Genomic DNA, 23,459 nt, shown 5'->3' with positions numbered 1-23,459 from the left:
GGAGCCTTTGAAACCCTGCGGCATTTCCTCCAAGACACCGTGGGGGAAAGTCCCCGCAGCGCCGTTCCCAGGGCCGGGGCCGTTCCCGGGGCTGCTGCCTCCATAAAACGCGGGCGGGCGGCAGCGGGCTGCATTCGCTGTGGGCGGACGGAGACATCGCAGTATGGGCAACTGGCTGGTCAACCACTGGTTCTCGGCTGCCGTCTTTGTGAGTGCGTGGGGCTCAGGCTGCTGGGGGGCTGGAGGGGCTGGGGGGAAACTGGGAGCTGTCCGTGTTCTGCCATCCACGGAGAAACAAAGAACTCCTCTGTATGAATGAATGGACACAGCCCCCGCTGGTGGCTGCAGATCTCATGTAAGGACTCCTAGGCTGAAAGGAAAGGTGGACCCCAATGCTCAGGGGTTATTTCTACCCTATCTGCCTCTTCCCACTCACAACCTGAAGGTCCAAAATCCCCAATTGCTCACAGTGAAGTAGAGAAGCAGTTCATCCCTCCCTGCGGCATCCAAAACCAATGGATGGAAAGTGCAAAACTTGAAACTGCCACTGCTCCGCTCTGCTGCTGCAGGCAGGGAGGATCCCACTCGGGTTTTCTCCTCTCATGGAGCTGCTTGGTGCCGGAGGAGCTGCAGCACCCACAGCACTGCTGCAACAGCAGGAGGCTGCAACGTCTGGGAAACGGGGGATGTGGGGATGGGTGCAGGAAATTGGGATATTTGTATATTTTAAATTGTTAAAGAAAAATAGAACTCAGGGCAGAGTGGTTTTGGGAACTCTGCAAAAAATGCAGCTCCAGTGCAGTGCAGAGCAGTGTAGGGGAGCGGGGCTGTGCTGCAGGGCTGGCAGCATGGTGAGGACTGGCAGCTGCATCCCTGCAGCATTTCCTCCTCCCAGACCTTTCTGGTTCGGTATCTGCCCTAGGCCCTTCCCTTTCTCAGCAGCAGATATTTCCTTTATCTTCCTTTCCTCATTCCTTGTGCATGCAGAAGGATGGCAGTGACAGGACAGTTATTTTGCAACACTCCTTCCCACCCTTGTTCCTGTGTCCCATCTCACCCGTGATGCCTCAGGAGTAAGGGAGTGGGATGGGATGCACTGCGCTGATGCCCTCTATCTGTGCCTGCAGCCATGTGCTGCACGATGAGAGGTCCTGGGGCTGGAGTTCCTCACAATCCTTGGTTCCCCTGCAGGCAGCCTGGCTGGGCATCAATATCTTCCTCTTCACATACTACTTTCTGTTCTTCGACCGGGACGAGCGGTACTTCTACACCAGGGCCATCCTCGGGGTAAAGTTCTCCCAGCAGCACCCTGCCTGCCCTGGAGCCTCCTGGCTGGGCTGCGGGAAGGCAGCAGCTGCAGCACCCCAGAGCTGTTCCTTATCCTGTCCTCTTCCAGTTCACCTCTGCTCCATCCTAATCCTTGCCTTGTTTCCATCCCAGCATCACTCCATACCAATACCCATCCCACAGCCCCAGCCCAGATTGCTTGGTCCCCGCTCAGCATTGCTTGGCCCCATCCCATCCTGGGGCACTCAGCCTGCAGGCAGCTGCACCTTGTGCCTGCCACAGCAATTCTTATCCCATCCCTGTCTCCATTTCCCCAGTCCGCCTTGGCGTGGGCCCGGGCATCAGCCAAGTGCCTCAACTTCAACAGCATGCTGATCCTGCTGCCCGTCTGCCGCAATCTGCTCTCCTTCTTGCGCGGGAGCTGCTCGGTGAGTGACCGTGGGCAGTCCCACAGCATGTCTGTCCCCATCCTTGCTCCCATCTCCATCCCAACCCTGCCATCTCTCTTTGCAGTGCTGCAGGAGGACGCTGCGCAAGCAGCTTGACCACAACCTCACCTTCCACAAGTTGGTGGCCTACGCGCTGGCCCTGTTCACAGGTAGCAGCACCCTGCTGCTCACCCTCTGTCCTCCCTGAGTCCCGTGGGGTGACAGCGGGTGACCGCCTGTTCCCCTACACAGCCGTGCACACCATTGCCCATCTCTTCAACCTGGAGCGCTACAACTACAGCCAGCAGGCCAATGATGGCAGCCTGCATGCTGTGCTTTCCAAGATGCACCTGCGGGACAGCAACAAGTGGCTGAACCCCATCCATTCCAACCAGACGGTGAGCGTGGGTCCACCGCTGCCAACCCCTTGCCCTGTGCCCACCCTGACCCCGTCCTTCTGCCACCTCTGCAGACCGTTGAGTACGTGGCCTTCACCACCATCCCAGGGCTGACCGGGGTCATCATCACTCTGGCTCTCATCCTCATGGTCACATCCTCCACTGAGTTCATCCGCAGGAACTACTTTGAGGTCTTTTGGTACACACACCACCTCTTCATCATCTACTTCATCGGCCTCGTCATCCATGGTGTCGCGTAAGGCTCCTCCTGCAGGCTCCCAGAGCAGCAGAACAAGGGGCAATGGCTACAAATTGCCACTGTGGTGGCCGCATCTGCTCCAGGATGACCTGGATGCACTCCTCGGTGGGAGGGGGCCCCATGCTTACCCTTCCTCCCTGCAGCGGATTGGTGCGTGGGCAGACAGAGGAGAGCATGAAGGAGGTGCACCCACAGCGCTGCGCTGAGTTCCTGGTGCACAAACCCAAGGAGTGCAGGCAGGAGTGCTGCAAGGAGCCTGAGTTTGGCAGCATCCCTGCAGAGGTAGGGATGGGAATGGGGCTGCAGGAATCCAGGCCCTTGCATACTCCATAAGGGGGAGCAGATGACCTGGGAGGCTCCAACCCCTTGCTCCTTTCCACCCCACAGTCCTGGAAGTGGGTTCTGGCTCCCATCATCCTCTACATCTTCGAGAGGATTCTGCGCATCTGGCGTGCGCGGCAGAAGGTGGTCATCACCAAGGTAGGTGGTGAGGTGGTTTGAGGTGGTTGCATGGTTGGTTTAGTGAGAACTATTGGTGATAGGTGGATGGATGGACTGGATGATCTTGAAGGTCTTTATGTCTTTTCCAACCTTGGTGATTCTGTGATTCTGTGATGGAGGAGGGCAGGGGCTGCTGCTGTAGCTCCCACACAGGCAGCAGGACCACGTGGGGCACTGAACCCTGCTGCTGGCCTCACAGGTGGTCATGCATCCTGCTAAAGTGCTGGAGCTGCAGATGCAGAAGAAGGGCTTCCACATGGAAGTGGGGCAGTACATCTTTGTCAACTGCCCCGCTGTGTCCCTGCTGGAGTGGCACCCCTTCACCCTCACCTCAGCACCTGAGGAGGACTTCTTCTCCATCCACATCCGGGTGGCTGGGGACTGGACGGAGCGCATCATTGACACCTTCCAGCAGCAAAAGCTGGAAACTCCCAGGTAGCCTGGGGAGAACCCCAGTGAAGCCCCCCAGGGGTTGAGGAGGCCATGCTTCTTACCCAGGCCCTCCCTTGGCCAGGATCGAAGTGGATGGCCCCTTTGGCACGGCCAGTGAAGATGTGTTCCTGTATGAGGTGGCCATGCTGGTGGGAGCAGGCATTGGTGTTACCCCTTTTGCCTCTATCCTGAAGTCCATCTGGTACAGGTTCCAGCAGAATGACCAGGCTCTCAAAACCAAGAAGGTACTGAGAGCCCCATGGGACCAGCTGATCCCATACCATGGGTTTCTCCATGTTCAGAAGCACTTAGCTTCCCCATGCTTGATATCACATCCTTCCCCCGCTCCATCTCAAGTAATATTTCTTCCCTATGCCACTGCATCCCAGATCTACTTCTACTGGCTCTGCCGAGACACAGGTGCTTTCGCCTGGTTCAATGACCTGCTTGCCTCACTGGAGCAAAAGATGGCTGAATCTGGCAAGGCAGACTTCCTCACCTACCGGCTCTTCCTCACCGGCTGGGACACCAGCATTGTGAGTTGGCTGTGGGTGGGCACGGCTGCAGGGGGCTGGTGGTGGCCGTGGTCCTCATTCTCTCTGCTCTGCCCAGGCCAACAACGCAGCACTCAACTTTGACACAGTCACGGACACAGTGACAGGCCTGAGGCAAAAAACCATATTTGGAAGGCCCAGGTGGGACACTGAATTCTCAGCGGTGGCCGCAGCCCACCCCAGGTGAGATATAGGGGCCTTGGGGTGTCGATACCAGGAGGCATCCCCTGGTCCCCACACCCACAGCCCCTCTCTGCATGCAGGTCAGTGGTTGGTGTGTTCCTGTGCGGGCCGGAGGCATTGGCAAAGGTCTTGCAGAGATCTTGTCACCAGCACTCCAGCTTGGACCCCAGAAAGGTCAAATTCTACTTCAACAAGGAGAACTTCTAAGTGGGAGCCAGGATGGGACCACGGGCAGCAGAGAACAACCATCCTGCTGCTCCCACTTCTTTTTGAAACAACTATGCCTGGAATGAGCATCAGCTGAAAAGCATGTGCATGAGAACGAGGCGAGACAGCGAGATCGTCCTTCATAAGGAGAAACTCTGGGTTCACAGACTGCTGCCTCCTTGACCCTACAAAGGGTCCCTGTGAGGGAAAATGAGCCCAGCTCTCAGCACAGTCCCCCATGAGACATGCATTGGGATGGTACTGGAGCAGCACACAGGTGCAGACCAGCAGGAGGCAAGGGGAGCCCAGCAGACTGGGCAAGATGGTGGGGTCAGATGTGGCACCGGGGCACCAACAGCTAAACACGCCCCTCCAGATTTAAATGTCCCTCTCCATAAAACAGTAAATTAAATTTGTTTTCCCTTGCAATAAAAGCCATGGGTGGTGTCTCAATCTGTGCAGGTGTGAAGGAAGCCCACTGTTTGCCCCCCTTTACTGGGCTGCAATAAAAAGGCAATAAACCCTCAGAGGTGAAGTGTAGGGTGGTGGGGCTGGCTGCCCGCCAGCCTTCTCTCTCTATAGAGGCTCACAGGCACCAAAGAGCCAGGTTTGCACCAACCACCAGGCACAAACCAGCACACAGGCAGACTTCAAGTGCAAAGATAACAAATTCTGCTCAAGCATATGCACAGAGGAGGAGAAAAACACGCTCCCAGGGCAGGCAGGTGAGGTAAGCGATACAGCAATTGGATACAGAGCCCTTCTGCTCTTGTCAACAGGGACAGAAAGCTGAGCTCCCTGTCATGCCCTAGAGGAGGGGACAGCCAGGCTGACCTGCGCCATGGGGCACCCACTGTCTCCTGGCCCATGGGTTGCTGTCATCAGCCAGACACCTTCCCTGGGCAGCCTGTTCACCTGTTTGGTAGCCAGCACATTCCAACAGGAAGGTTCTAAAAGAGTACCCATGGAGCTTAACAGCCCCCTAGAGTGTCCTCAGTCCCAACACTTGCTGCCCAAACCTCTGGTTAGCCCATCTGTCTCCCCAGGTGACAATTTCAGCTTCCTCCATGTGAGTGCCTCCTTCCATGTGCTGCCTCTGCTCAGCTCACCACCCCAAGGTGCCTTCTACTGCATTCCTAGTGAACAAGAAATCCCAACAGTTGCTCCTGCCCCTGTATTGCTGGGAAAATGGTGAAGAACCTGAGAGGTTCACCCTAGGACAGAGATAGGCTAGGCTGTTCCCAGCAGTCCTCCTGCCTATGAGGGACCATACACAGCAATCTGAGACACGGCTTTACTCAAACCCTCCTCCCACTTTATTTCCAAACATCATAAAATATACACACAGAAAAAGGAATGAACTGGGAGGGAAAACCTTGGGTAGCAAGTAGAAACCTCTCCCTAAAAGAAGCATCAACTCAAAGAACAGGAAATGGCTGCCATGGAGCACCTTCTCTGCCCATCACACACCTGCCAGGCCTGTGAGAAGGGGAGGGAAGTGAGCATAGAGAAGAAAAGCAGGGCCACCCTGCACTGAACAGCACTCTGATTCACTGCAGGGGAGCAGGTACAGGCTTAAGGACATCATCTGTCAGGGTGCCCCTGTAGATTTCTGGATTTGCTCCTTTAGAATAAGGATGCTTTGCCGTTGCTCTGGGGGCAGCATGGCGATCTGGTCTGCTGTCAGCTGCAGAACCTGCATGATCAGGGCCGCCTGAGAAGAGAAGGGAGAGTCAGAATTGCTCTCTGCCAGCATAGCCATGAGTTACCACAGCCAAGAAAGAGGTGCTGGATGGATTAAGTTTCCTCTGCAGCAGGACCATGGAGCTGCCCAAGCTCTGAGCAGAGCAGGGTAGAATAACCTCCTGCTCCAAATGCAACAGGAAAGAAAACAAGTTCTCTGAAGCATGGTTGTCTTCTGCCATGGTAAGGCATACATAAAGCACTACTCTCATTTTCTAACCCCTTCCCACCTGTCCACTCACCTTCTCATGATCCTGGGGGGTGACCTGGCTCTGTCCAGGACTGAAGCCTCCAGGCTGACCAGCTCCCTGGACCCCTGCCCCAGGAATGCCCCCTCCTTGCATGCCAGCCCCTGCCATGTTAGGAACCTATAGATACAAGAGAGGGGATAAGAACAGAGGGGTCTCTGGACTCAGCCATACAGATATAGGAACATAAAGAAGGCTTTGTACTTCCAGGACACACTGCTCTGCAAAAGGTCTTCCACCTCCAGCAGTCACATGCATACCCCTCACCCAGCCCTGCCCACAAGACACCATCAGTGCACAGTCAGCCACACAGAGCTGTACCTGGCGGGGCCCCTGTGGACCGCTGGCTCCCATATTAAGTGGTCCAGGACCCTGTATGCCACCTGGCATCGGGCCACGTGGGTTGGGACCAGGCCCTCGAGGCTCCAGGCCCCGGGACTCCATGACCCTGGCCTCCATGGCCCTGGCTTCAAGCACTCGTGGCTCCAGGACCCGTGGCTCCATGCCCCTTGGCTCCAGGCCCCGTGCCTCCATCACCCGGGGCTCCAGCCCTCGTGGCTCCAGTCCTCGTGGCTCCAGCCCTCGGGGATCTCTTCCAACTGCAGAGAAAGGACAAGGCAAGCTGTAGAAGGGAGCAGTGTCGTGGGATTATGGGAGTGAGCCCACTGCCTTCTCTGCTGGGAAGCTGGCAAATGCCAGGAAGATGTAGGGCTGGAGAAAAGGAAGACATGCTTGGAAGAAGCCCCTTACCCTGTGGGACTGTTCCTCATGCCTTAGGTTCATTTCACTGCCCAAACCCCTTTTTAAGTCTTGAGTTGAGGCAGCGAGCTCCACTCTGACCCTCTGTCTGCATGCTTTAAGCCACCCATTATTTCATGCCCCCTCTCTCACCTCGAGCATCCATCAAGGGCCCCCGTGGCTCTCCCATCAGTGGTCGGGGTTCTCCCATGGGTCCACCCCTCATCTCATGGGGGGGGCCACGGCTATCGTGGCCAGGCATATGATGCATAGGGGCTCCTTGGTGGGGTGGCCCAAGGTAACCTCTGATGCAGAGAGACGAGGAGAGCAAAGCAGGAGGAGGAGAAAAAGCGAGAGAGTGTAAATCAGACACTGGCTTGGCACGGTCTGGGAAGAGCGTTGGGATTGCCCCCAAAGCCGGCCGCTGGCAAGGCTTGCACAGGGATGAATGCTGTCAGTCCCATGTCACAGGGCTGATGATAGCACCCTGGGGATGCCCCATCCCTGGGGAAGGGGACTGGTCCCCATGGCTGGCAGCACACAGGCCTCCAATCAGGCAGCAGTGACTCCCGGAAGGCTCGTGCCATCCCTGTCCTCAGTGAGGTCACCCCTGGGCAGGGAACAGTGCAAGGGGCTCCTCTCCTTCCCTCTCCCCTCACCTGGGCTCCACATCTCCAGTGACTGAGAGCAGGGTCCCTCCACGAGGGTCATTCGGGGCATCTCCCAAAAGGCCTCGGGGCGGCGGGCCACTAGCAGGTAGAGGTCCACGCTGCATAGGGGCCCTCGGGTCTGGCATGGGCACTGCCAGGGAGACATACAAGAACTTGTGAGGACCTGCACAACCAGTGCTGTGCTGAGACTGTCCCCCAGCCGCCTCAGGGCTGGGACATGTACTGCCTCTCTGCTTCCCGACACAGGCAAATGGGCTGTGCTGATTGCTGGGGGTGCAGTCCCTTGGATAAGGCCAGAGAGCACAGAAGCCCCTTCCCTGGATGCTTATTACATCACTCTTTCCCCCTCTGGTTCTTTCTCAGGCTTCTTACAACATCAACTGCTCAGAGTGTGGGTGCCCCTTGGCAATCCTAAGAGCATGGGCCAATGTGAGACCAGGGGCAAAGCAAAACCTGGAAAGCTCCTGTCATGGAAGTGCCTAAGGAGGCTGGATCCTCATTGAAGACCCTCTCCAAACAGGCACTCAGACTCTCTGCATGGCATTATCTTGTTCTCCTCTCCTGCCCCCAGAGGAAATCCTGCCTCCTCCTAACCCTGCCAGGCTACATGGAGTGATGTCAGTCCCCAGCCCTGAGCACTGAGTGTGGTGACAGCTGCTCTCCACACACTGCACCATGAGCTCCATGACAGCCTGGAGCAGGCAAGCGCCGCGATACCTTGAACGCGTTCGATAGACGCAGGCCTGGCAGGTCCCACGGGCGAGAGCTGCAGGGTCCCTGGGCAAGCAGCAGGAAAAGAGGGAGAAGAGCAGACACGTAAATAGTGTATGCACACATGCACGCAGCCTTGGGGACGGCGCTGTCTTGGCCTGTAAAATCACCTCTGCTCCCTGGCATCCCCCAGGACACCTATTGAGAAGATGCTGCCTGCTGCCAGTTTGGCGGTATCAGCAACTTCCACCACGTCTGCCACCACAGGTATAGAAGGCACCTCGGCAAAAAGCCTGGACACAGCCCTTTCTTTCCTCACTCTGTGAACATGCAAGGAGTGGAGTGAACCTTGCCGCAGGAAGTCCTGCCAAGAGAACTGGCACATTGCAGGGCCTCCTGCAACCCACAACAAGTCAGCTCCTGCCCCTGCCTGCAGATGCCTTAGGCACTCCCCAGCAATGGTTTTCTGTCTGCTCTTCAAAACCTTTTGAGTATCAGTGAAACTGCCAAGAACTGCAGGATTGTTCTTGGGAAGATGGTGCTCACTCTGAGAATAATGACAGTCAGCTGCCTTTAAGACACTTAAGACTGGAGAAACTCAGAACAGGTTTGCCACTCTGCTGACACAAGACCTGAGATACAAATCTAGGCGACAGAGATGTCAGAGCCCTGCATGTCTTACTACTGAAAGAACAGGAATGCCTTACTTCGGTTGCCCTAAGCACGGGGCAGCAGCTCAGTGCTGAATGGCAAGGAATCCAGCTCCAGGGCTGGGCTGTACAGACCGTGCCTGCAGAGGGAGTGAGGGCCAAGCAACTGCCCGTTGCAGAACTCCCTGCCAAGCCTCGTACACACTGTCACGAGCAAAAGCGAAGATCCAGCTCCCTCTGCTGGGCACGGCACAGAAAGCACAAGGAGACACAGGCAGACACTAGAGCAGCATAGCTGCTTCCCAGCATCCAGGCAGCAATGAAGCAAGGCAGGGACTGGAGAAGAGCAAGCTCTGCCTGCCTGCACAAGCAAAGAGTCAGACACGGGATCATAGAGAGATAGAAAACACAGGCACATCCCACCCAGTGGAACGACAGCTCTCCTGGCTTCCAGGATGCATCTGCACAACACAGTGTAGAACAAGCTGGAAGCAAACTGGTGCCTAGGCTGGAGTCCTGGACGCAGGAGAGCTGTTACCACAGCCTTGCACCTAAGCAAACAAAGTCAGGCGTGGCCCAGTGCTATAGGAGCTGCCATGTCTGCAGATGCAGCAGTAACAAGGCTGTACAAAGCAGGCAGAGGCTCTCTCTGTGCAACATTGTTCAGAACCTGTAGCCTGGGCCCCTGCTGGAGCAAGGCTCACAATACATGGCATAAACTTAACCTCTGATGTACCTTGTCCACGCTCCAATGGCACAGGCCCTCCTCCAGGCATGCCGACCTGCGGCTGCAATCCACCTGATGGGGAAAAAGTAGAGGTAAGACACATTTGTTCTTGTCCCTGTGCAACCAACCCATTCCTTTGGATCCAAATACCTACCCCCTCCCAGCTCCTGGGTTAACATCTGGAGATTTATTTTCTTGGTGTTGGTTGCCCATGGAGATAAGCCAACTTTCTGAACTGCCACTGACAGCAGTCACAACCATTGCACGGAGTACAAGTGCCCTCATGGGGCCCAGCCCTATAGTTATGGGAAGATACAGTGGGGCTGTCTGCAGGACCCACATGCCCAGGGCAGCCTGGACACCGCTCAGCCAAAACCCACACACTCACCTCCTGGAGCCATGGGGCCAGGGCCAGGGCCCTGCACAGCAGCTGCCATCTGTCCTGGGGCTGGCACTCCTCCCTGCATAGGCGGCTGCATCAGAGGGGGAGCGCCGTTTACATGCATGCCACCCTGTCCAGAAGAGAAACCAGGCCTCAGCAAAGCCCTGTCAGCCCAGCTGGGAAACCTCAGCTGATAATGCCACTACTCCCCAACATGGTACATGTGCCTCAATGGCTCTTACTATGGGTTGTGGCTGGGATGATGGGGTATTCTGTGGGTTCATCTGGGCATTAGGCCCTGGCCCAGGTCCTGGTCCTGGCCCAGGTCCTGGCACAGCCTGCTGGTTGCCTGGGATCAGAGGAGGAACGCTGGTCTGACGATGCAGGATTTTCTAGAAGCAGAAGAAGGAGAAAGGAGTTATCTTCCACTCTCCACTTCACAACAGGCTGCTGCCAACATCCTACCAGCCCAGTCAAGACAGTGAGGGACAAACCAGTGCAATCTCCGGATCGACGATCCTCATTACCACCTGGGCCTGTAGTAGGGCATAAGCCAGCTGGGGGTTCTGCAGCAGCATGTTCCTGGCTTCCTGAGGGCTGTTCTGGACGCACAACTGAGAATACACAGAGATCAGCACTCTAGCAAGGCATGATATGGGCTATGGGGCACAGGCAGCTGTGGTAGAAGGTGCTAATGCACAGAGCAGGGAGCATAACTCCCTTCTTCACTCACCTTCATCTGCTTCATCAGCTCAAACATCTGCTCAGGCGGCAGACTGGCCACTGCACGGCTGATGGATTCAGGGGCATCCTCAGGATTGACAGGGTCCCCATAGGGTGACTCTATGATCGGTGCACCTGTCCCCAAGCCTGCAACAGTTTGTGATATAAGCTGCAACCTCAGAAGGCAGTGTGAGCTTGTGTTTAGAACTGGCTGCTCATAAAAAGGGAAATGCCATGCCATTAATGGGAGGCAGCAAAAGCAAGGAGATCTGGAAGAGAAAACAACCAGCTCAGCCCACATCCCCTCTGCAAAGCTGTTTGCTGGGTCACTTGAAGCAGGCCAGCTTTGCCAGCCTCACAGAGCCAGGTACGTACTGCAATGCCAGGAAGGCCAGGCCCAGTACAGCATCAGCGTTCTCTGGCACAGAATTCAGACTCACTCTTCAGCTCCTCCTTGTTCTTCTCGCTGGCTGCATTGTCAACACGGAGGGCCCTCCCACTAAACTCCCGTCCATTCAGGTTCCGCATGGCACTGAGGGCCGTCTCCTGGTCCTGGTACTCACAGAAGCCATATCCCTTCGGTTTTCCTGTCTCCCTGTCATACACCAACCTGCACAGCAAGAGGAGAGCCATCACCATTGAGGGCAGCCTGCAGCTGGGAGTCAGTAAACATCCCCGCAGAGCTCCTCGGTGCTCCCGTTCTGCACCCACGGCTCTCAACAGAGCACAGTTAGGATGCAGTGAGGCAGCTGGTCCGGCCGTGGATACAGCACGCCCACGTTCACACTGCAACGCTTGGGCTCAACCCCCAGCTCTCAACACAGAGCGCGGCCCTCACACACCCCCAGCACACGGCAGCGCTGCCGGCCCCGCGCGGGCCCAGGCCTCGCTCCCCTGCGCCCGTTTGAAGGCCGCTCCGCCGCGCACGAAGGGAGGCCGGGGGAGCAGAGGGGACGACCGAACCGCTCTCACCTGAAGCTGACCACCGGTCCGACCTCGGAGAAAATGTCCTTCAGCTGCTCCTCTGTGGCCTCGTACGGGATGTTCCCCACTGCGGGAGAGAGACGGCGGTGCTCAGCCCGCGGCGCGGGGGGCAGGAAGCCGCAGAGCCGCAACTCGGGCAGCCCGGCCCGCCACCGCCCCCCGCCGCGCGGCCCTCACCGAAAACCGAGCGCAGAGAGCGGTCCACGGCCGGGTCGCGCACCGACAGCCCCGCCATGCCGCCCGCCGCTTCCGGTCGCCGCGCGCCGCTTCCGGTCCCCGCGCGGCACCGCGCCCCCCCACTTCCGCCCTCACCTAACGTGGCGGTGGAGCGCGAGCGGAAAACGCTCCGGAGGGAAACGGCGGCTCGTGCGGTAGGGCTGGGGGATGTGAGTGCGGGAGCGGCCTGGAGCGGGACCTTCCCGGGGCTGCCGGGCGGCTCCGAGTCGCGGCTGTGCGGTGCGAGGCAGGGCCGGGCCCTGAGACATCGCCCCCCGGTCCGCCATCCCTGGGTTCCCCCCGTCCCGGGGTGCCACCTGCATTGGCGCCACATCCACTCATCCACTGGTGCCCCCCATCCCTTAACGGTCCCCACTTCTGAGCCCCCCCATCCCTCGGTGCTCCCTCCCCTTGGATCTCCTGTCCCCTCAGTGTCCCTCGTGCCCCCTCCGAGCTCAGCACCCCCGTATCCCACACGCAGGTGCCACGTTCCTGTTGGCCGTCCGTGTCTCTTCGTCCTTTGCAATGGCTGCGGGGGTTGGCACCATCCCCGCGCTGGTCACGGAGCCACGCTTTGCCCAGCACTTGAGGTGAGCCGAGGAGCCCTGAGGTGTCCTCAGGCTGTGCTCTGGCTGCAGCGGGACTGGGGAGGCTGTAGGGGGAAAAGAATACGTGAGGTGACCCTGGCCCTGCAGGCAGCGTTTGGAAGAGGCCCAGCTCTTGGATACCCGGTACCGGCTGCAGAAGGTGCCGGGGGGCAGCGTGGCTCTGCCTGTGCTGGAGGGGAAGGCAGCGGAGCAGTGGCTGCAGGATAATGAGCTGCAGGGGCTGTCCTGCCGGCTGCTCCAGATCCAGGTGGGCACAGCCCTGTGTTGCCTCCCAGGCACAGGTTCAGGCTGGTGGCCTCACTCACCATGTCCCTCCTGCAGGACCCTGTTCCCTCAAAGGCCGCCAGCATGCAGCCACCCGCTCAGAAGCTGCGCTGTGAGCTGCGCCGGCTGCTGCTGGAAGTGGGAGAGAGCTGGTCAGAAGAGCTGGAGTGCGATGTGCCCCGCACCTGGCAGCGGCATGGGGACTTGGTCCTGTTGAGTGAGGACAGCTTCAGTGCTGCGCTGTGGGCGAAGCTGGGTGAGCAGAGTGGAGCTGCCCACAGAGCTGCTATGGGGGTGCTGCTCACATCTCCCGGTGCTCCCAGCATGGTTGCATTGCAGGCCCTGTGCTCTGGGAGACAGTTGCCTCGGCTTTGGGTGCCCAGCGCCTGGCCAAGAGAGGACGGGTGTTGCCAGACAAGATGCGCTCTCCCAGTGTCACCCTGCTGCTGGGCCACAACAGCTGGGTGGAGCATGTGGACAATGGCATTCGGTAGGAGGAGCAGTGATGTGGGATATGGCTGTTGAAGCTGGGAGAGGGAGCTAATCTCACTGATGGTGTCCCCCCAGGTACACGTTCGATGTGACAAAATGTATGTTCTCCCCGGGTAATATCACGGAGAAGCTGCGAGTGGCCTCAATGCAGTGCTCTGGGGAGGTGCTGGTGGATCTCTATGCAGGTAACAGCCCTTGGGGGTGGTGGAGGAGTTCTGCAGGGCAGGTGGAGAGCAGTGATGCAGGTGCTGATGGCATCCAGATGGATGTGGAACAGTATTAACTCTGCACTGAAAAATGAAATGGTTTGGAAAAATGGTCTGGGACCTGACTTAGAGCTCCTGCCCTGTCTGGAAGGGCTTCCAGCACTGCTGTCCCTCCTGGGACCGCACTGGATGCTTGTGACAACCTTGTGCTCAGGCTCTGCAGAGCACTGCTCTGTACTTATTGCTGCTCACAAGAACCATCTGCATCCAGTGAGAAGGTTTGTTCTCTTTTTGAACCTGGATCCCATCAATCCCATCAAGCTCCCATCAGTGTCCTGAGTATATTGAGTGTGATGTGCTTCTGTAACCAACTATTGCTAACTAAAGCAAGCAGCTGGTCTGTCTTTGCCATGAATGCCTGGGGACACGGCATCAGGCTTCTGTGTGTAGAGAGCTCTGTTCTGTATGTAGGGAAGTCAGTGTTTCCTATTTGTGCCACAGAGAAAGAAAGCGACACTCACAGAGCTGCTCTTGATCAATTAAAATAAAGACCAGACTTGACACTTCCACATAGGCTGGGAGCAGAACAGAATAGCAGAATTAACAGGTAAAGACAGACCATAAAATAAGTTTCTCTGTAAACATTTTTTAAGATGAATTTTGGTTTTATGGGATGAGAGAGAAATGAAAGTCCATTTTGCAGGCATTTCCCCAATACCTGGGGAAGTTCTGACCCCGACCTGAGCAGATGTGTAGAGCTAAGGGTGCTTCTGGGGAGGAGAGCAGACTCCAGGGGATACCTGCCCTATGCTCTCTTTTCTGCTATCTCCTCTGTCCCCAGGGATTGGGTACTTCACACTACCGTATCTGGTTCACGCGGCTGCTGCCTTTGCCCATGCCTGTGAGTGGAACCCGCACGCCCTAGAGGCCCTGAAGAGGAACCTGGCACTGAATGGTGTGCAGGACCGCTGCCAGATTCACGCTGGGGACAGCAGGCAGGTGGGCAGCACCCTGGGCATGGTGCTCTACCCTTTTGTGGGCCCCGTTCACCATCCTCCTCCTCCTCCCAGCTGCAGCTGAGGGATGTGGCCGACCGGGTGAACCTGGGACTGATCCCCAGCTCTGAGGAGGGCTGGCCCGTGGCCTGCCGTGTCCTGAAGAAGGGCACAGGAGGGGTTCTACACATCCACCACAACGTGGAGGCTCGCCCCGTGCCTCCTGTTCGTAAGGATGAGCAGAGACTCCCAGAAGAATCCAGCTCTGAGCAGGAGGATGAAGAACACCGGGGCTCCGAGGAGATGGAGAGCAGTGGGCAGGAGGTGCTGGCAGCCAGGGTCAGGCCCGAGTGGTGGAGCTGGGCTGAAGCAGCTGCTGCGCGGATCCGGGGGCTGCTGACAGAGCTGCACAGCCAGCCATGGCAGACCCGCATCCTGCACATAGAGGCAGTGAAATCCTACGCACCCCATGTGCATCACGTTGTGCTGGACCTTGAGTGCCGCCCAGCACCGCCCACCTAGCTGGCCGCGGGGCCCCAGCATAGTTCCAGGTCTGGATTTTGACATCTGGATGTGGTTTACATCCCGTGGTCCCAGGTGGCAGCAGTGCCCAGCAGCAAGCCGGGCCCCTGCCATCCCTGCACCTTGCCCAGGGCTGCTGTGCAAGGGGAGCTGTGCTCAGCTGAGCTGCACAGGGACTGTGTGATGGCAGAGGATGGGGCTGAGGGTGCCCATAGTCCTACCCCAGCTCTGCCTACTGCCGCCCAGTGCATGGACATCGCACTGCCAAGGATGTGTGCTGGCACTTTCAACCCCATTTTCACATAGAAGAGCTGCATAGCCAAATAAACCTCAGCGTTTATTCTGTCCTGGAGCCTGCCTGTCGGTTCCCAGCAGTGCCGGCGCCGATGGGCTCCGTGGCAGCCCGTGTGTGCTCTCTGGGAGGAGCTCCTTACCCCGATAGGGCTGCAGGAGGGCACCCCGGAGCTGCGGGCACGGCTGCGTCCGGGGCCGGGGCTGCTGTTTGCGGACAGCCTCATAAATCCGTGTGTCAATAGAACCGGGGCGTGCCGCCGCGAGGGCTGAGGAGACGGTAGGAGGGAACGGAGCAGGGCCGGGGCCGGCGAAAGCGAACCACGAGTCCGCTCCTGGCCGTGGGGCCGCCCCATGGGGCCGGGCGGGGCCGCGCAGGTGCGGCGGGAGCGTAGCCTTTGGGACGCGCGGAGCCGGAGCCGCTGCAGGTATCGGGGCGTGGGGTTGGGGGGACCGAGAGGGGGATCGCAGCTACGGGTCAGCACCTCCGGGACTTGGGAGCGGGTCCCGGTGGGCGGGGGCTCCCGGGCCCCGGCGGTGGCACGGCACGGCATGGGGGGCTCCGGCCGTGCCCTGCTGCGCTGTGCGGGCGATGGAACTGCGCCGTGTCCGTGTGTCCGGCACTTTCGAGCTCGCGCCCCTCTGGGTTTGCTCGGCCGTGCGCGGCAGTTGTTATGGCTCTGCCCCGACTCCACGGCTTTCCCAGGTAGTGCCATGAAGGCACTCGGACCCACTGGAAACGCAAACACGGGGTTGGCCAGCGGAACCGGGCGGTGCGCGTCCCGGGGAGGTGGTGGCGGGCGGGGGAGTCACGCAGCTCTGTGCACAGACCGGGCAGCTTATCGGCGGTGCGGGTATTGACAGTGTGACAGCATTGTCTGCGTCGGCAGCGAGTCCTTCTCTTTCTCCGTGCTCACGCCCTTGAATTCCGTCCCGTACGAAGGCTGTGGATCCGTGGGAGCCCTCCTCCCGCTGACCCCTTCCCCCTGCCCTGGCAGCGGCCCCACGGCTGCAGCAGCGGTGCGGCGACTCCGCAGACGGGAAGGGCCCTCCCCGGCGAGGTCAGGAGCGGGGCTTTTCCGCTGCGGAAGCCCAGGAGAGCAGCCGAGGTCCCTTGGCCGGAGGGCCGCGGGCTGCACGGCACAGCCATCCCGGTGCCGGGTGGTGCCGGCTGCCTGCAGACCAGCAGAACCGGTGCCGCCGGCCTGTGGCGCTGGGAGCACGAGGTGCCCTGCCCTGCTCTGCCCTACATACGGGCTGCGAACCTGCGGGAGCTCACCTGTGTCTGCTTACTGGACGGGGCTGGAGGTTGCCGTCTCTGGGGTTGCGGGTTGCCATCTTTGGTGCCAGCTCCCACTTCTGCAGCCACCGTCCCTGTCCTTCCATAACCCAGCTGGTACAGGTGCCTGGCTGGTTGCTGGAAAAACACCGAGAGCTGTGCCTTGTGCAGGGCTGACCAGAGGCTGGGAGTGGGAATGGGAATGCAGCCGTGCTGAGCAGAATGCAATGCGTGTTGGAGGCACAGGACGAGGCTCTGAGCTGTCCTGGGGACTGTAGTGTGGTGTGAGCCCTGCATGGGTCTGAGCAGGGAGCGGTGCAGAGCTGTAACCCCGCCATGGACTTTGCTTGCCTCCAGTACAGACGCATCCGGCTGCTTGGGGTCAGGGTGATGTCGGAGGCTGTGGATCTGTCCTTCCTGTCGGATGTTGAGAAGGATTTGATCCTGCAGGTCCTGCAGCGCGATGAGGAGCTCCGTAAAGCTGAGGAGAGGAGAATCAGGTGTGGTTGGGGTTTGCTCAGAGGGGCTGGGGCCGGCCAGGAGCTCTACTTGGTGCTCAGGCTCTGACCACTCCAACTGTTGGGCTCCATGCAGGCGCCTGAAGAATGAGCTGCTGGAGATCCGGCGCAAAGGAGCCAAGCGGAGCAGCCAGCGCTACAGCGAGCGGACCTGTGCCCGCTGCCAGCAGAGCTTGGGCCGCATCAGCCCCAAGACCAACACCTGCCGGGGCTGCAACCACTTGGTGTGCCGGGACTGCCGCTCCTATGGCCCCAACAGCTCCTGGCGCTGCAAAGTCTGCACCAAGGAGGCGTGAGTACACGGGGCTTGGGGATGAGCGGCATGGGTCTTCTGTGTGCTCCTCTGTCCCCTTCCTCCTTCTGCTCACCCCAACCCAATGCTCCACAGCCACCCCTGTGGTCCAGCCCTAGGTTCTCAGCCTGATCTCCATCATGAGGCCGTTGTCCAAGGTGAGCGCCCCTGGTTGGGTGACAAAGAGCTGGGCTATGGCCTGTTCCTGTCTCCCCATTATGTGATTTCAGCCCATGTTTCACACAGCCCAGGTTTCCTTCCTCTCCTTGGCCTCACCTGCCCTGCAAAGCCCCCGTCTTACTCCATATTGACAGTAACCCATTGTCTGTCCAGGGCACAGTCTCTGCTCAGCCACTTCTATCCATGCTCCTCTTGATTGGCTTGCAGTTCCATGGGCAGCTAAAGCTAATAGTTTCTCACTGCCCCTCTGCCCTGCAGGGAGCTGAAGAAGACAACAGGGGACTGGTTCTACGACCAGAGGGTCAACCGCTTTGCTAACAGTCTGGGCAGCGACATGGTGCGCCTGTCTCTGCGGCACAGGTCTGCAGGTAGGGCAGGTCAGGAAGTGCTGGAGCCATGTCTCCTCCTGCAGCCTGGAGTGAGGTGGTTGTGACCCTCTGGGGTGCTTCAGCTTTCCCTGGGCTCTGCTGTGAGCTTTCCAGCTGGACTGTGCCCCTCCTGAGTCCTCTCTGCTTTCAGCGAGCAAAAGGGAGACAGTGGGACAGACACTTCTGCACAAAGCACAGCTTGGTGACCCCAAGGGCTCCTCTGCAGCCCGGCAGAAGAGCCCCCAAGAGCCCCGGAAAGTGCCCAGGTGAGGAGGAACCCTGTGTTTGGAGAGGGAGTCACCGATAGCCCGTTTGGGTGCAGTAGATGGGGGAGAGGCTGCTGTCCTGCTCTGACTGCTGGCCTCCTCGCCAAGCAGGACATGCTTGTGGTTTTGTTTGTCTGCAGTTTGTTTCCTGATGCCTCTGACCCTCGGGAAGGCAAAAGTGACACAGAGTCCATGGAAAACATGAGCCTGGATGGCTACAGACCTGCTCCTGCTGCTGGGGGGGGCAGGTAGGGAAGAATGGGGCACGTTGTCATTGCAGTGCTGGCCTGGCAGAGAGCGAGGGCTTCTGCCAGAGGCTGTTTGCATCTGTTTGCTGCCATGGTTCTAATGAGGGAGATGCTGGCTTTCCTCTCCAGGCTGAAACCTCAGGCTGGGCAGGCAGGTTGTTTGCTCCAGGCTTGCTCATGTGGCTCCTTGGAGCTCACAGCAGGAACAGCTCCCAGCTAAAGCCTGGTTTCCTGGCCCTGCTGCTTTTGGCTGAAGCGCAGGCCTGAGACAGAGCTTTTTCTGTGTCCTCTGCAGAAGGAACTCTCTGGATAAAGCCACCACTATCAAAGAGGGAAAGCAGGTTGCTGGACCAGCAGGACCCGTGGCAGCCAGCCTGACACTCCCTCTGCCCTCCAAAAATGTGCTTTCTGTCACCAACGGACGGGTGCGTTCTGCTGCCCAGCTGGGGCTGGGGCACTGGGAGTCCCTTGGAGTCCCCTCTGCTCTGCTCTGAATGGGGCTTCTCTTCCCTAGGAGACTCCCACAGGCAGCCGAAGCAACACGTTGGTGAATGATCATGACACCATCTTCAAGAAGAACCCCCGGAGGGTGGTGAGACCCGCAGGTGAGAGGTTGGGCTTCCTGGCATGCAGCTGGTTCTTGCTGTGCTGTGATGGAGCAGCAGTGCTCTGCTAATCCCACGAATTCCTGTGCAGACTACACCAAGTCAGTGATCGACCTGCGCCCAGAGGAATTTGTGGGTGAAAGCAGCTCCATGGGAGACAGGAGCAAGTCAGTGCCTGGCCTCACCACAGAGCTGGTGAGACCCCTGGTGGTGCTGGAGCTGGCCGTGCCTGTGCTGCCCCACACTCCTGATGTGAGCTGTTTCTCTCTGATTGCAGGATGAGGAGGAGGAGGACATTGACAACCTAGTGGAGATCCATCGACAGCGGGTGGCGCGGGGCAGCATGCGCAGTGGCACCTCCTCGGTGAGTCCTGAGGCTTGGCTGTGCTATAAAAGCCATGGAGAAGGGCCATGGGAGCTTCATCCCTTGGAATGGGATTAAAAACCAGAGGCCCAGCTGTTGTCAAGTGAGCCTGTGTGTTAATGGGGGCACCTGGTGACCTCCCCAACCAGGCAGGGCTGGCTAAGAGGGATTGGGAACAGCTATGCTGAGGACCACCTGGATGGTGACACTGTCCAGCTCAGCCCAGCCATGCTTTGCAGAGCACACTGGGGAGCATGGTCAGCATCTACAGCGAGGCTGGTGACTTCGGGAACATCACAGTCACTGGAGGAATCTCCTTCTCCCTGAGCTACGAGCAGAAGACACAGACATTGTTTATCCATGTGAAGGAGTGCCGGCAGCTGGCCTATGGGGACGAGGCCAAGAAGCGCTCCAACCCGTGAGTGCTGGGAGGGAAATGGTGGCAGAAAGTGGGGAGGGACAGGTTGGTGGCATTGAGAGAGGTGGGAGCTGTAAGCAGGGGTCTTGGTAGAGTGGCAGGTCTGGAGTTGTCCATGGGGGCTTGAGCTCTGCCTGTTCCTCCCTTCAGGTATGTGAAAACTTACCTCCTGCCTGACAAATCCCGGCAAGGGAAGCGCAAGACAACCATCAAGCGCAACACCATAAACCCGCTGTACAACGAGCTGCTGAAGGTGAGCAGGGATGGGCCAGGGCAGCCAGCTTCCCTCTGCCTGAGGCTGCAGCACAACGAGCTGAGCTGCCCTGCTGCATTCTGCCTTCCCCTCCCTGCCTGGGGAAATGGGCTCCAAACCCTGAGCTGGATGCACATCTAGATACTGTGCTCTGAAAGCTGGAATAAAACATTTCCAGGCTGGATCACTGCTCTGCTATCACTGTTGTCACATCCCTGGATGCCATGCAGCCCATGTTCCTGGCTCCTATGCCACCCCCCTTTTGCTGATCTGAGGCCGCTGGTTTCCCTTGGAGAAAGCTCCTCAGTGCCAGGGCTGTATGGGCTGCAGGGCAGCAGGGCTGTGCAGGCAGAGATAAGGCAGGGCTGGCCCCAGTGGTGGAAGCACTAGGCACTGCCTTTCATGCTGCTGTCCCTGCTGTGACAGTGGGGAGGGCTGGTCTCTGTCCTGAGTCCTGCTGCACCATCCCCTCTGATGGGAGGGAAGTGGGGAACTGGAAAGCATGCTCTGGTTTCCAGGCTCAGTTTGCCACAGGAGCCTCAGTGTGTCAGTTTGTTGAGCTCTTGTGCTCCAACTACCTGAGGCTCGCCAGGCTGGCTCGCCGCTTCCCTTGTGGTGGGAAGGAGTGGGGTGGCTGTGTGCCGTGAGCCCTGGGTACACTCTGAGGTTTGCTTCACCTGCACAGCACATGCTCCCAGCAGCACTGAGCTCAGCATAGTCTGCCAGCTCACCAATCTTTTCCCTGCCTCTCTTCTTAGTATGAAATTAATAAATCCCTCCTGCTCGCGAGGACGCTGCAGTTCTCGGTCTGGCACCATGATCGCTTTGGCCGCAACACATTCCTGGGGGAGGCGGAGATCCCCATGGACTCCTGGAACTTCAGCAGCCAGCTGGAGGAGTTCCTGCTGCTGCACGGCAAGGTACCGACCTGCTGCCTCTGCCTGCATGGGGCACAGGGGTCTTGACAGAGCTGCTGCAAGTCTTGTGCCCAAACAAGTCCTGTGCCCAGATCGGATAGCTGCACTGCTGTAGCAGAAAAGGCAGATCTAGGTTTGAGCCAAACTTCCCTTTTCCTCAGCATATCCCCTATGTGATGCAATGGGACGTGTCCCTGCCCAGTGAGGTATTCTCATTCTGTGTGCTTGATTACTTTAAGACTGCAGCTCTTACCATCTCCCTCCCCCAGTAAGCAAGAATGGGAGCCAACTTCAGGGAAACAAATAGGGGAAATTGGACTTGACTTCCTGTCGTGGGCTGCAGAACAGTGCAGTGAAAGGATGTTATGCAGCTGGATGACAAGAGCAGATGCTTCTGTTGTGGATTTATTCGGGAGTTGGGTTCTCTCTACGAGCTCCTGCTGCAGACTCAGCCTTTTGCATTGCTTGGGGCCCAAGCCTGCAGGTGCTGAGCTAAACAGAATTTCCTAAGAAATGTGGTTAAGGCAAAGTACCATCCCAAAGAAGCTTCTGTGGGTGGTTGTGCTGGCTGAGCTATCTCAGGCAGAAACCAGACCTTTGGGCCAAGTGTGGGGAGTGGCTGTGTGTTGACCCAGCTGTCACTGTGTCTGCTCTGCCTGCCACAGCAGTGCTGCACTAATCCAGCCATTGCCTCTTTGCAGACTGGGGTCGATGCTGCTGGCCTCCCCCAGTACAAAGGGGAGCTGGTGGTCTCCATGAAGTACATCCCATCTTCCAAGCACTCTGGGGCTGGAAATGGCAGAAAGGGTGAGTGCTGGAGCTCCAACAGCTCTATGTAGCCTGGGGTTAATCAGTGCTCTCTACAGACACGCTGGAAATTCCCAGTAGTGAAAATTGATTAAATCTTGCTGTGTTGTTTTGTTTTGGATTTTCTCAGGCAAAGCAGGAGAAGGCGGTGAGCTCCAGGTCTGGATCAAAGAAGCCAAGAACCTCACAGCTGCCAAATCAGGGGGCACATCAGACAGCTTTGTGAAGGGGTGAGTGGGTATTTGAGGGGGATGCAAGTGAAAACTCTATGCTCCCTGCCTGCAGCCTAGAGCATGTCCTGAACCAGAGTGGAGATCTGGGGGAGGGAAGTATCCTTCATTTGTACCCCCTGCCCATCTGTCTGCTCATCTCTTAGTAGTGATGAATTCTTAGTAACAAACACTCTGGGTTTTGGCCAGCTGAGAGGAGCTGCTCAGGGACCAGGAGGGCTGTGGCCTGTTGCTCATGATTGGAGACTGTGCAGAAGGGTCCCCTGAGCAGGGGAGGTGGCTGTGCTCTTTCTGCAGGCCTGGCCCTTCTCCCAGGCTTAGAGCTGGAAGCCAGGACTGGCTGCTCAAGGAGCTGCCCTCAAATCATCTTCACAGAGGTCACCAAGCAGCTGTGACTTGGACAGTGCTGGTGTGAGGGCAATTGGTCCTTGTTGTTTCCTGTGTGCAGCCTACTTGCAGCCCCCTGGGCTGCTTTTCAGGAGGTGGAGACACCCAGTTCCTTCCAGACCATCATGTCCCATCTTCTTAGGCCCAGTGGGGAGAGGTGGGATCCAAGGCAGACATCAGATCAAGCTGCCTTGGCTTCCGGGGGAAAAGTTATCTGCATGTGCATTGCTAACTCCAGTGGGAATGCTTCCCCCAGCTACCTCCTGCCACATAAAAATAAGGCCTCCAAGAGGAAGACGCCTGTGGTGAAGAAGACCCTGAATCCTCATTACAACCATACCTTTGTCTATAATGGCATCAACCCTGAGGACCTGCAGCACATCTGCCTGGAGCTGACTGTCTGGGACCGGGAGCCTCTGTCCAGCAATGACTTCCTTGGAGGTGTTCGCCTGGGTGTGGGCAATGGTGAGGAGCTCTGGGGGTGAGGGGCTGAGGAAGGCTGCTGCTGTGGTGGGAGAGGCCCCGTGTGGCTCCCAAGCCTCTGGGCAAGTGCTTTTGCCTGGAGCCGCCTCTCAGCTGCAGAAGTGCTGCTCCCATGCAGAGACAGGCTGTAACTTGTGCCCATCTCCTTTCTCTAAGGCATGAGCAATGGGCAGGCCGTGGACTGGATGGATTCCACAGGTGAGGAGCTGAACCTGTGGCAGAAGATGCGCCAGTACCCAGGCTCATGGGCAGAGGGGACGCTCCAGCTCCGCTCAACCATGGCCAAGCTGAGGCCCTAGGCAGCAGAACAGACACCAGGGCTCACCCTGGGGCTGGCACAGCTGCTCTGGAGCTGCACTCACAGCATGGCCAGATGAGTGCCAAACTTAATTATTTTTTTTGCCTATATTTTAATAAACATGAC

At 58.1% G+C, this 23,459-nt stretch overlaps 4 protein-coding genes across 16 annotated transcripts; 3 read left to right on the top strand and 1 right to left on the bottom strand.

The window, feature by feature from the left end:
• The first annotated feature begins 29 nt into the window (after positions 1–29).
• Positions 30–4,683, top strand: NOX1 (NADPH oxidase 1). Of its 6 annotated transcripts, XM_090150293.1 has the most exons (13): positions 30–208; positions 1,192–1,287; positions 1,605–1,715; positions 1,801–1,885; positions 1,968–2,113; positions 2,188–2,369; positions 2,516–2,654; positions 2,760–2,852; positions 3,073–3,308; positions 3,388–3,550; positions 3,695–3,841; positions 3,918–4,042; positions 4,123–4,683. In XM_090150293.1, the coding sequence occupies exons 1-13, from the start codon at positions 164–166 to the stop codon at positions 4,247–4,249; spliced, it is 1,695 nt and encodes a 564-aa protein (XP_090006419.1). In that variant the 5' UTR covers positions 30–163; the 3' UTR covers positions 4,250–4,683. The 6 variants fall into 6 exon arrangements, with proteins under 6 accessions (XP_090006419.1, XP_090006417.1, XP_090006418.1 ...); XM_090150291.1 differs by having other exon boundaries at positions 3,388–3,841; XM_031594284.2 differs by lacking the exon at positions 30–208 and having other exon boundaries at positions 224–1,287.
• An 859-nt stretch (positions 4,684–5,542) lies between these two features.
• CSTF2 (cleavage stimulation factor subunit 2) lies at positions 5,543–12,135 on the bottom strand. Of its 4 annotated transcripts, XM_031594287.2 has the most exons (14): positions 12,004–12,135; positions 11,815–11,893; positions 11,283–11,452; positions 10,853–10,989; positions 10,614–10,733; positions 10,362–10,511; positions 10,126–10,249; positions 9,747–9,809; positions 8,367–8,426; positions 7,638–7,779; positions 7,132–7,283; positions 6,562–6,839; positions 6,235–6,360; positions 5,543–5,963 (listed from the first exon to the last, which is right to left on the bottom strand). In XM_031594287.2, the coding sequence occupies exons 1-14, from the start codon at positions 12,059–12,061 to the stop codon at positions 5,841–5,843; spliced, it is 1,782 nt and encodes a 593-aa protein (XP_031450147.2). In that variant the 5' UTR covers positions 12,062–12,135; the 3' UTR covers positions 5,543–5,840. The 4 variants fall into 4 exon arrangements, with proteins under 4 accessions (XP_031450147.2, XP_031450149.2, XP_031450150.2 ...); XM_031594289.2 differs by lacking the exon at positions 8,367–8,426; XM_031594290.2 differs by lacking the exons at positions 11,815–11,893; positions 12,004–12,135 and having other exon boundaries at positions 11,218–11,357.
• Positions 12,126–15,470, top strand: TYW2 (tRNA wybutosine-synthesizing protein 2). 3 transcript variants are annotated; one of them, XM_090150297.1, is made up of 8 exons: positions 12,175–12,197; positions 12,524–12,632; positions 12,738–12,897; positions 12,972–13,170; positions 13,254–13,404; positions 13,482–13,591; positions 14,454–14,611; positions 14,689–15,470. In XM_090150297.1, exons 2-8 carry the CDS (start codon positions 12,568–12,570, stop codon positions 15,127–15,129), a joined length of 1,284 nt encoding a protein of 427 aa, XP_090006423.1. In that variant the 5' UTR covers positions 12,175–12,197; positions 12,524–12,567; the 3' UTR covers positions 15,130–15,470. The 3 variants fall into 3 exon arrangements, with proteins under 3 accessions (XP_090006424.1, XP_090006423.1, XP_031450153.1); XM_031594293.2 differs by having other exon boundaries at positions 14,683–15,468; XM_090150298.1 differs by lacking the exon at positions 12,738–12,897 and having other exon boundaries at positions 12,126–12,212; positions 14,683–15,470.
• A 212-nt stretch (positions 15,471–15,682) lies between these two features.
• SYTL4 (synaptotagmin like 4) lies at positions 15,683–23,459 on the top strand. Of its 3 annotated transcripts, none has more exons than XM_090150289.1 (17): positions 15,683–15,848; positions 17,062–17,199; positions 17,294–17,509; positions 17,948–18,057; positions 18,209–18,323; positions 18,464–18,571; positions 18,867–18,996; positions 19,086–19,176; positions 19,268–19,371; positions 19,454–19,540; positions 19,780–19,958; positions 20,109–20,211; positions 20,970–21,131; positions 21,830–21,935; positions 22,066–22,165; positions 22,809–23,017; positions 23,192–23,459. In XM_090150289.1, exons 1-17 carry the CDS (start codon positions 15,775–15,777, stop codon positions 23,332–23,334), a joined length of 2,175 nt encoding a protein of 724 aa, XP_090006415.1. In that variant the 5' UTR covers positions 15,683–15,774; the 3' UTR covers positions 23,335–23,459. The 3 variants fall into 3 exon arrangements, with proteins under 3 accessions (XP_090006415.1, XP_090006416.1, XP_031450146.2); XM_031594286.2 differs by having other exon boundaries at positions 15,698–15,848; positions 17,057–17,199; XM_090150290.1 differs by lacking the exon at positions 18,464–18,571.

The sequence above is a fragment of the Phasianus colchicus genome, chromosome 14 (assembly GCF_987193195.1).
Source record: "Phasianus colchicus chromosome 14, bPhaCol1.hap1.1, whole genome shotgun sequence".
Lineage (NCBI taxonomy): Eukaryota > Metazoa > Chordata > Aves > Galliformes > Phasianidae > Phasianus > Phasianus colchicus.
This window is presented reverse-complemented; position numbering and strand designations above follow the sequence as displayed.

Excerpts from the sequence above, each read along its gene's own strand:
- NOX1 (XM_031594283.2), top strand. The coding sequence starts at position 1,087 with ATGGGATGCACTGCGCTGATGCCCTCTATCTGTGCCTGCAGCCATGTG. Across the intron at positions 1,716-1,800 it reads TCTTGCGCGGGAGCTGCTCG|TGCTGCAGGAGGACGCTGCG; the intron begins GTGAGTGACCGT and ends CTCTCTTTGCAG. Across the intron at positions 1,886-1,967 it reads CGCGCTGGCCCTGTTCACAG|CCGTGCACACCATTGCCCAT; the intron begins GTAGCAGCACCC and ends TCCCCTACACAG.
- CSTF2 (XM_031594287.2), bottom strand. The coding sequence starts at position 12,061 with ATGGCGGGGCTGTCGGTGCGCGACCCGGCCGTGGACCGCTCTCTGCGC. Across the intron at positions 11,894-12,003 it reads CTCTCTGCGCTCGGTTTTCG|TGGGGAACATCCCGTACGAG; the intron begins GTGAGGGCCGCG and ends TCTCTCCCGCAG. Across the intron at positions 9,810-10,125 it reads TGGCCCCATGGCTCCAGGAG|GTGGATTGCAGCCGCAGGTC; the intron begins GTGAGTGTGTGG and ends TTTCCCCATCAG.
- TYW2 (XM_031594293.2), top strand. The coding sequence starts at position 12,568 with ATGGCTGCGGGGGTTGGCACCATCCCCGCGCTGGTCACGGAGCCACGC. Across the intron at positions 13,592-14,453 it reads GCTGGTGGATCTCTATGCAG|GGATTGGGTACTTCACACTA; the intron begins GTAACAGCCCTT and ends CTCTGTCCCCAG. Across the intron at positions 14,612-14,682 it reads ACGCTGGGGACAGCAGGCAG|CTGCAGCTGAGGGATGTGGC; the intron begins GTGGGCAGCACC and ends TCCTCCTCCCAG.
- SYTL4 (XM_090150289.1), top strand. The coding sequence starts at position 15,775 with ATGGGGCCGGGCGGGGCCGCGCAGGTGCGGCGGGAGCGTAGCCTTTGG. Across the intron at positions 17,200-17,293 it reads GCTGAGGAGAGGAGAATCAG|GCGCCTGAAGAATGAGCTGC; the intron begins GTGTGGTTGGGG and ends GGCTCCATGCAG. Across the intron at positions 23,018-23,191 it reads TCGCCTGGGTGTGGGCAATG|GCATGAGCAATGGGCAGGCC; the intron begins GTGAGGAGCTCT and ends CCTTTCTCTAAG.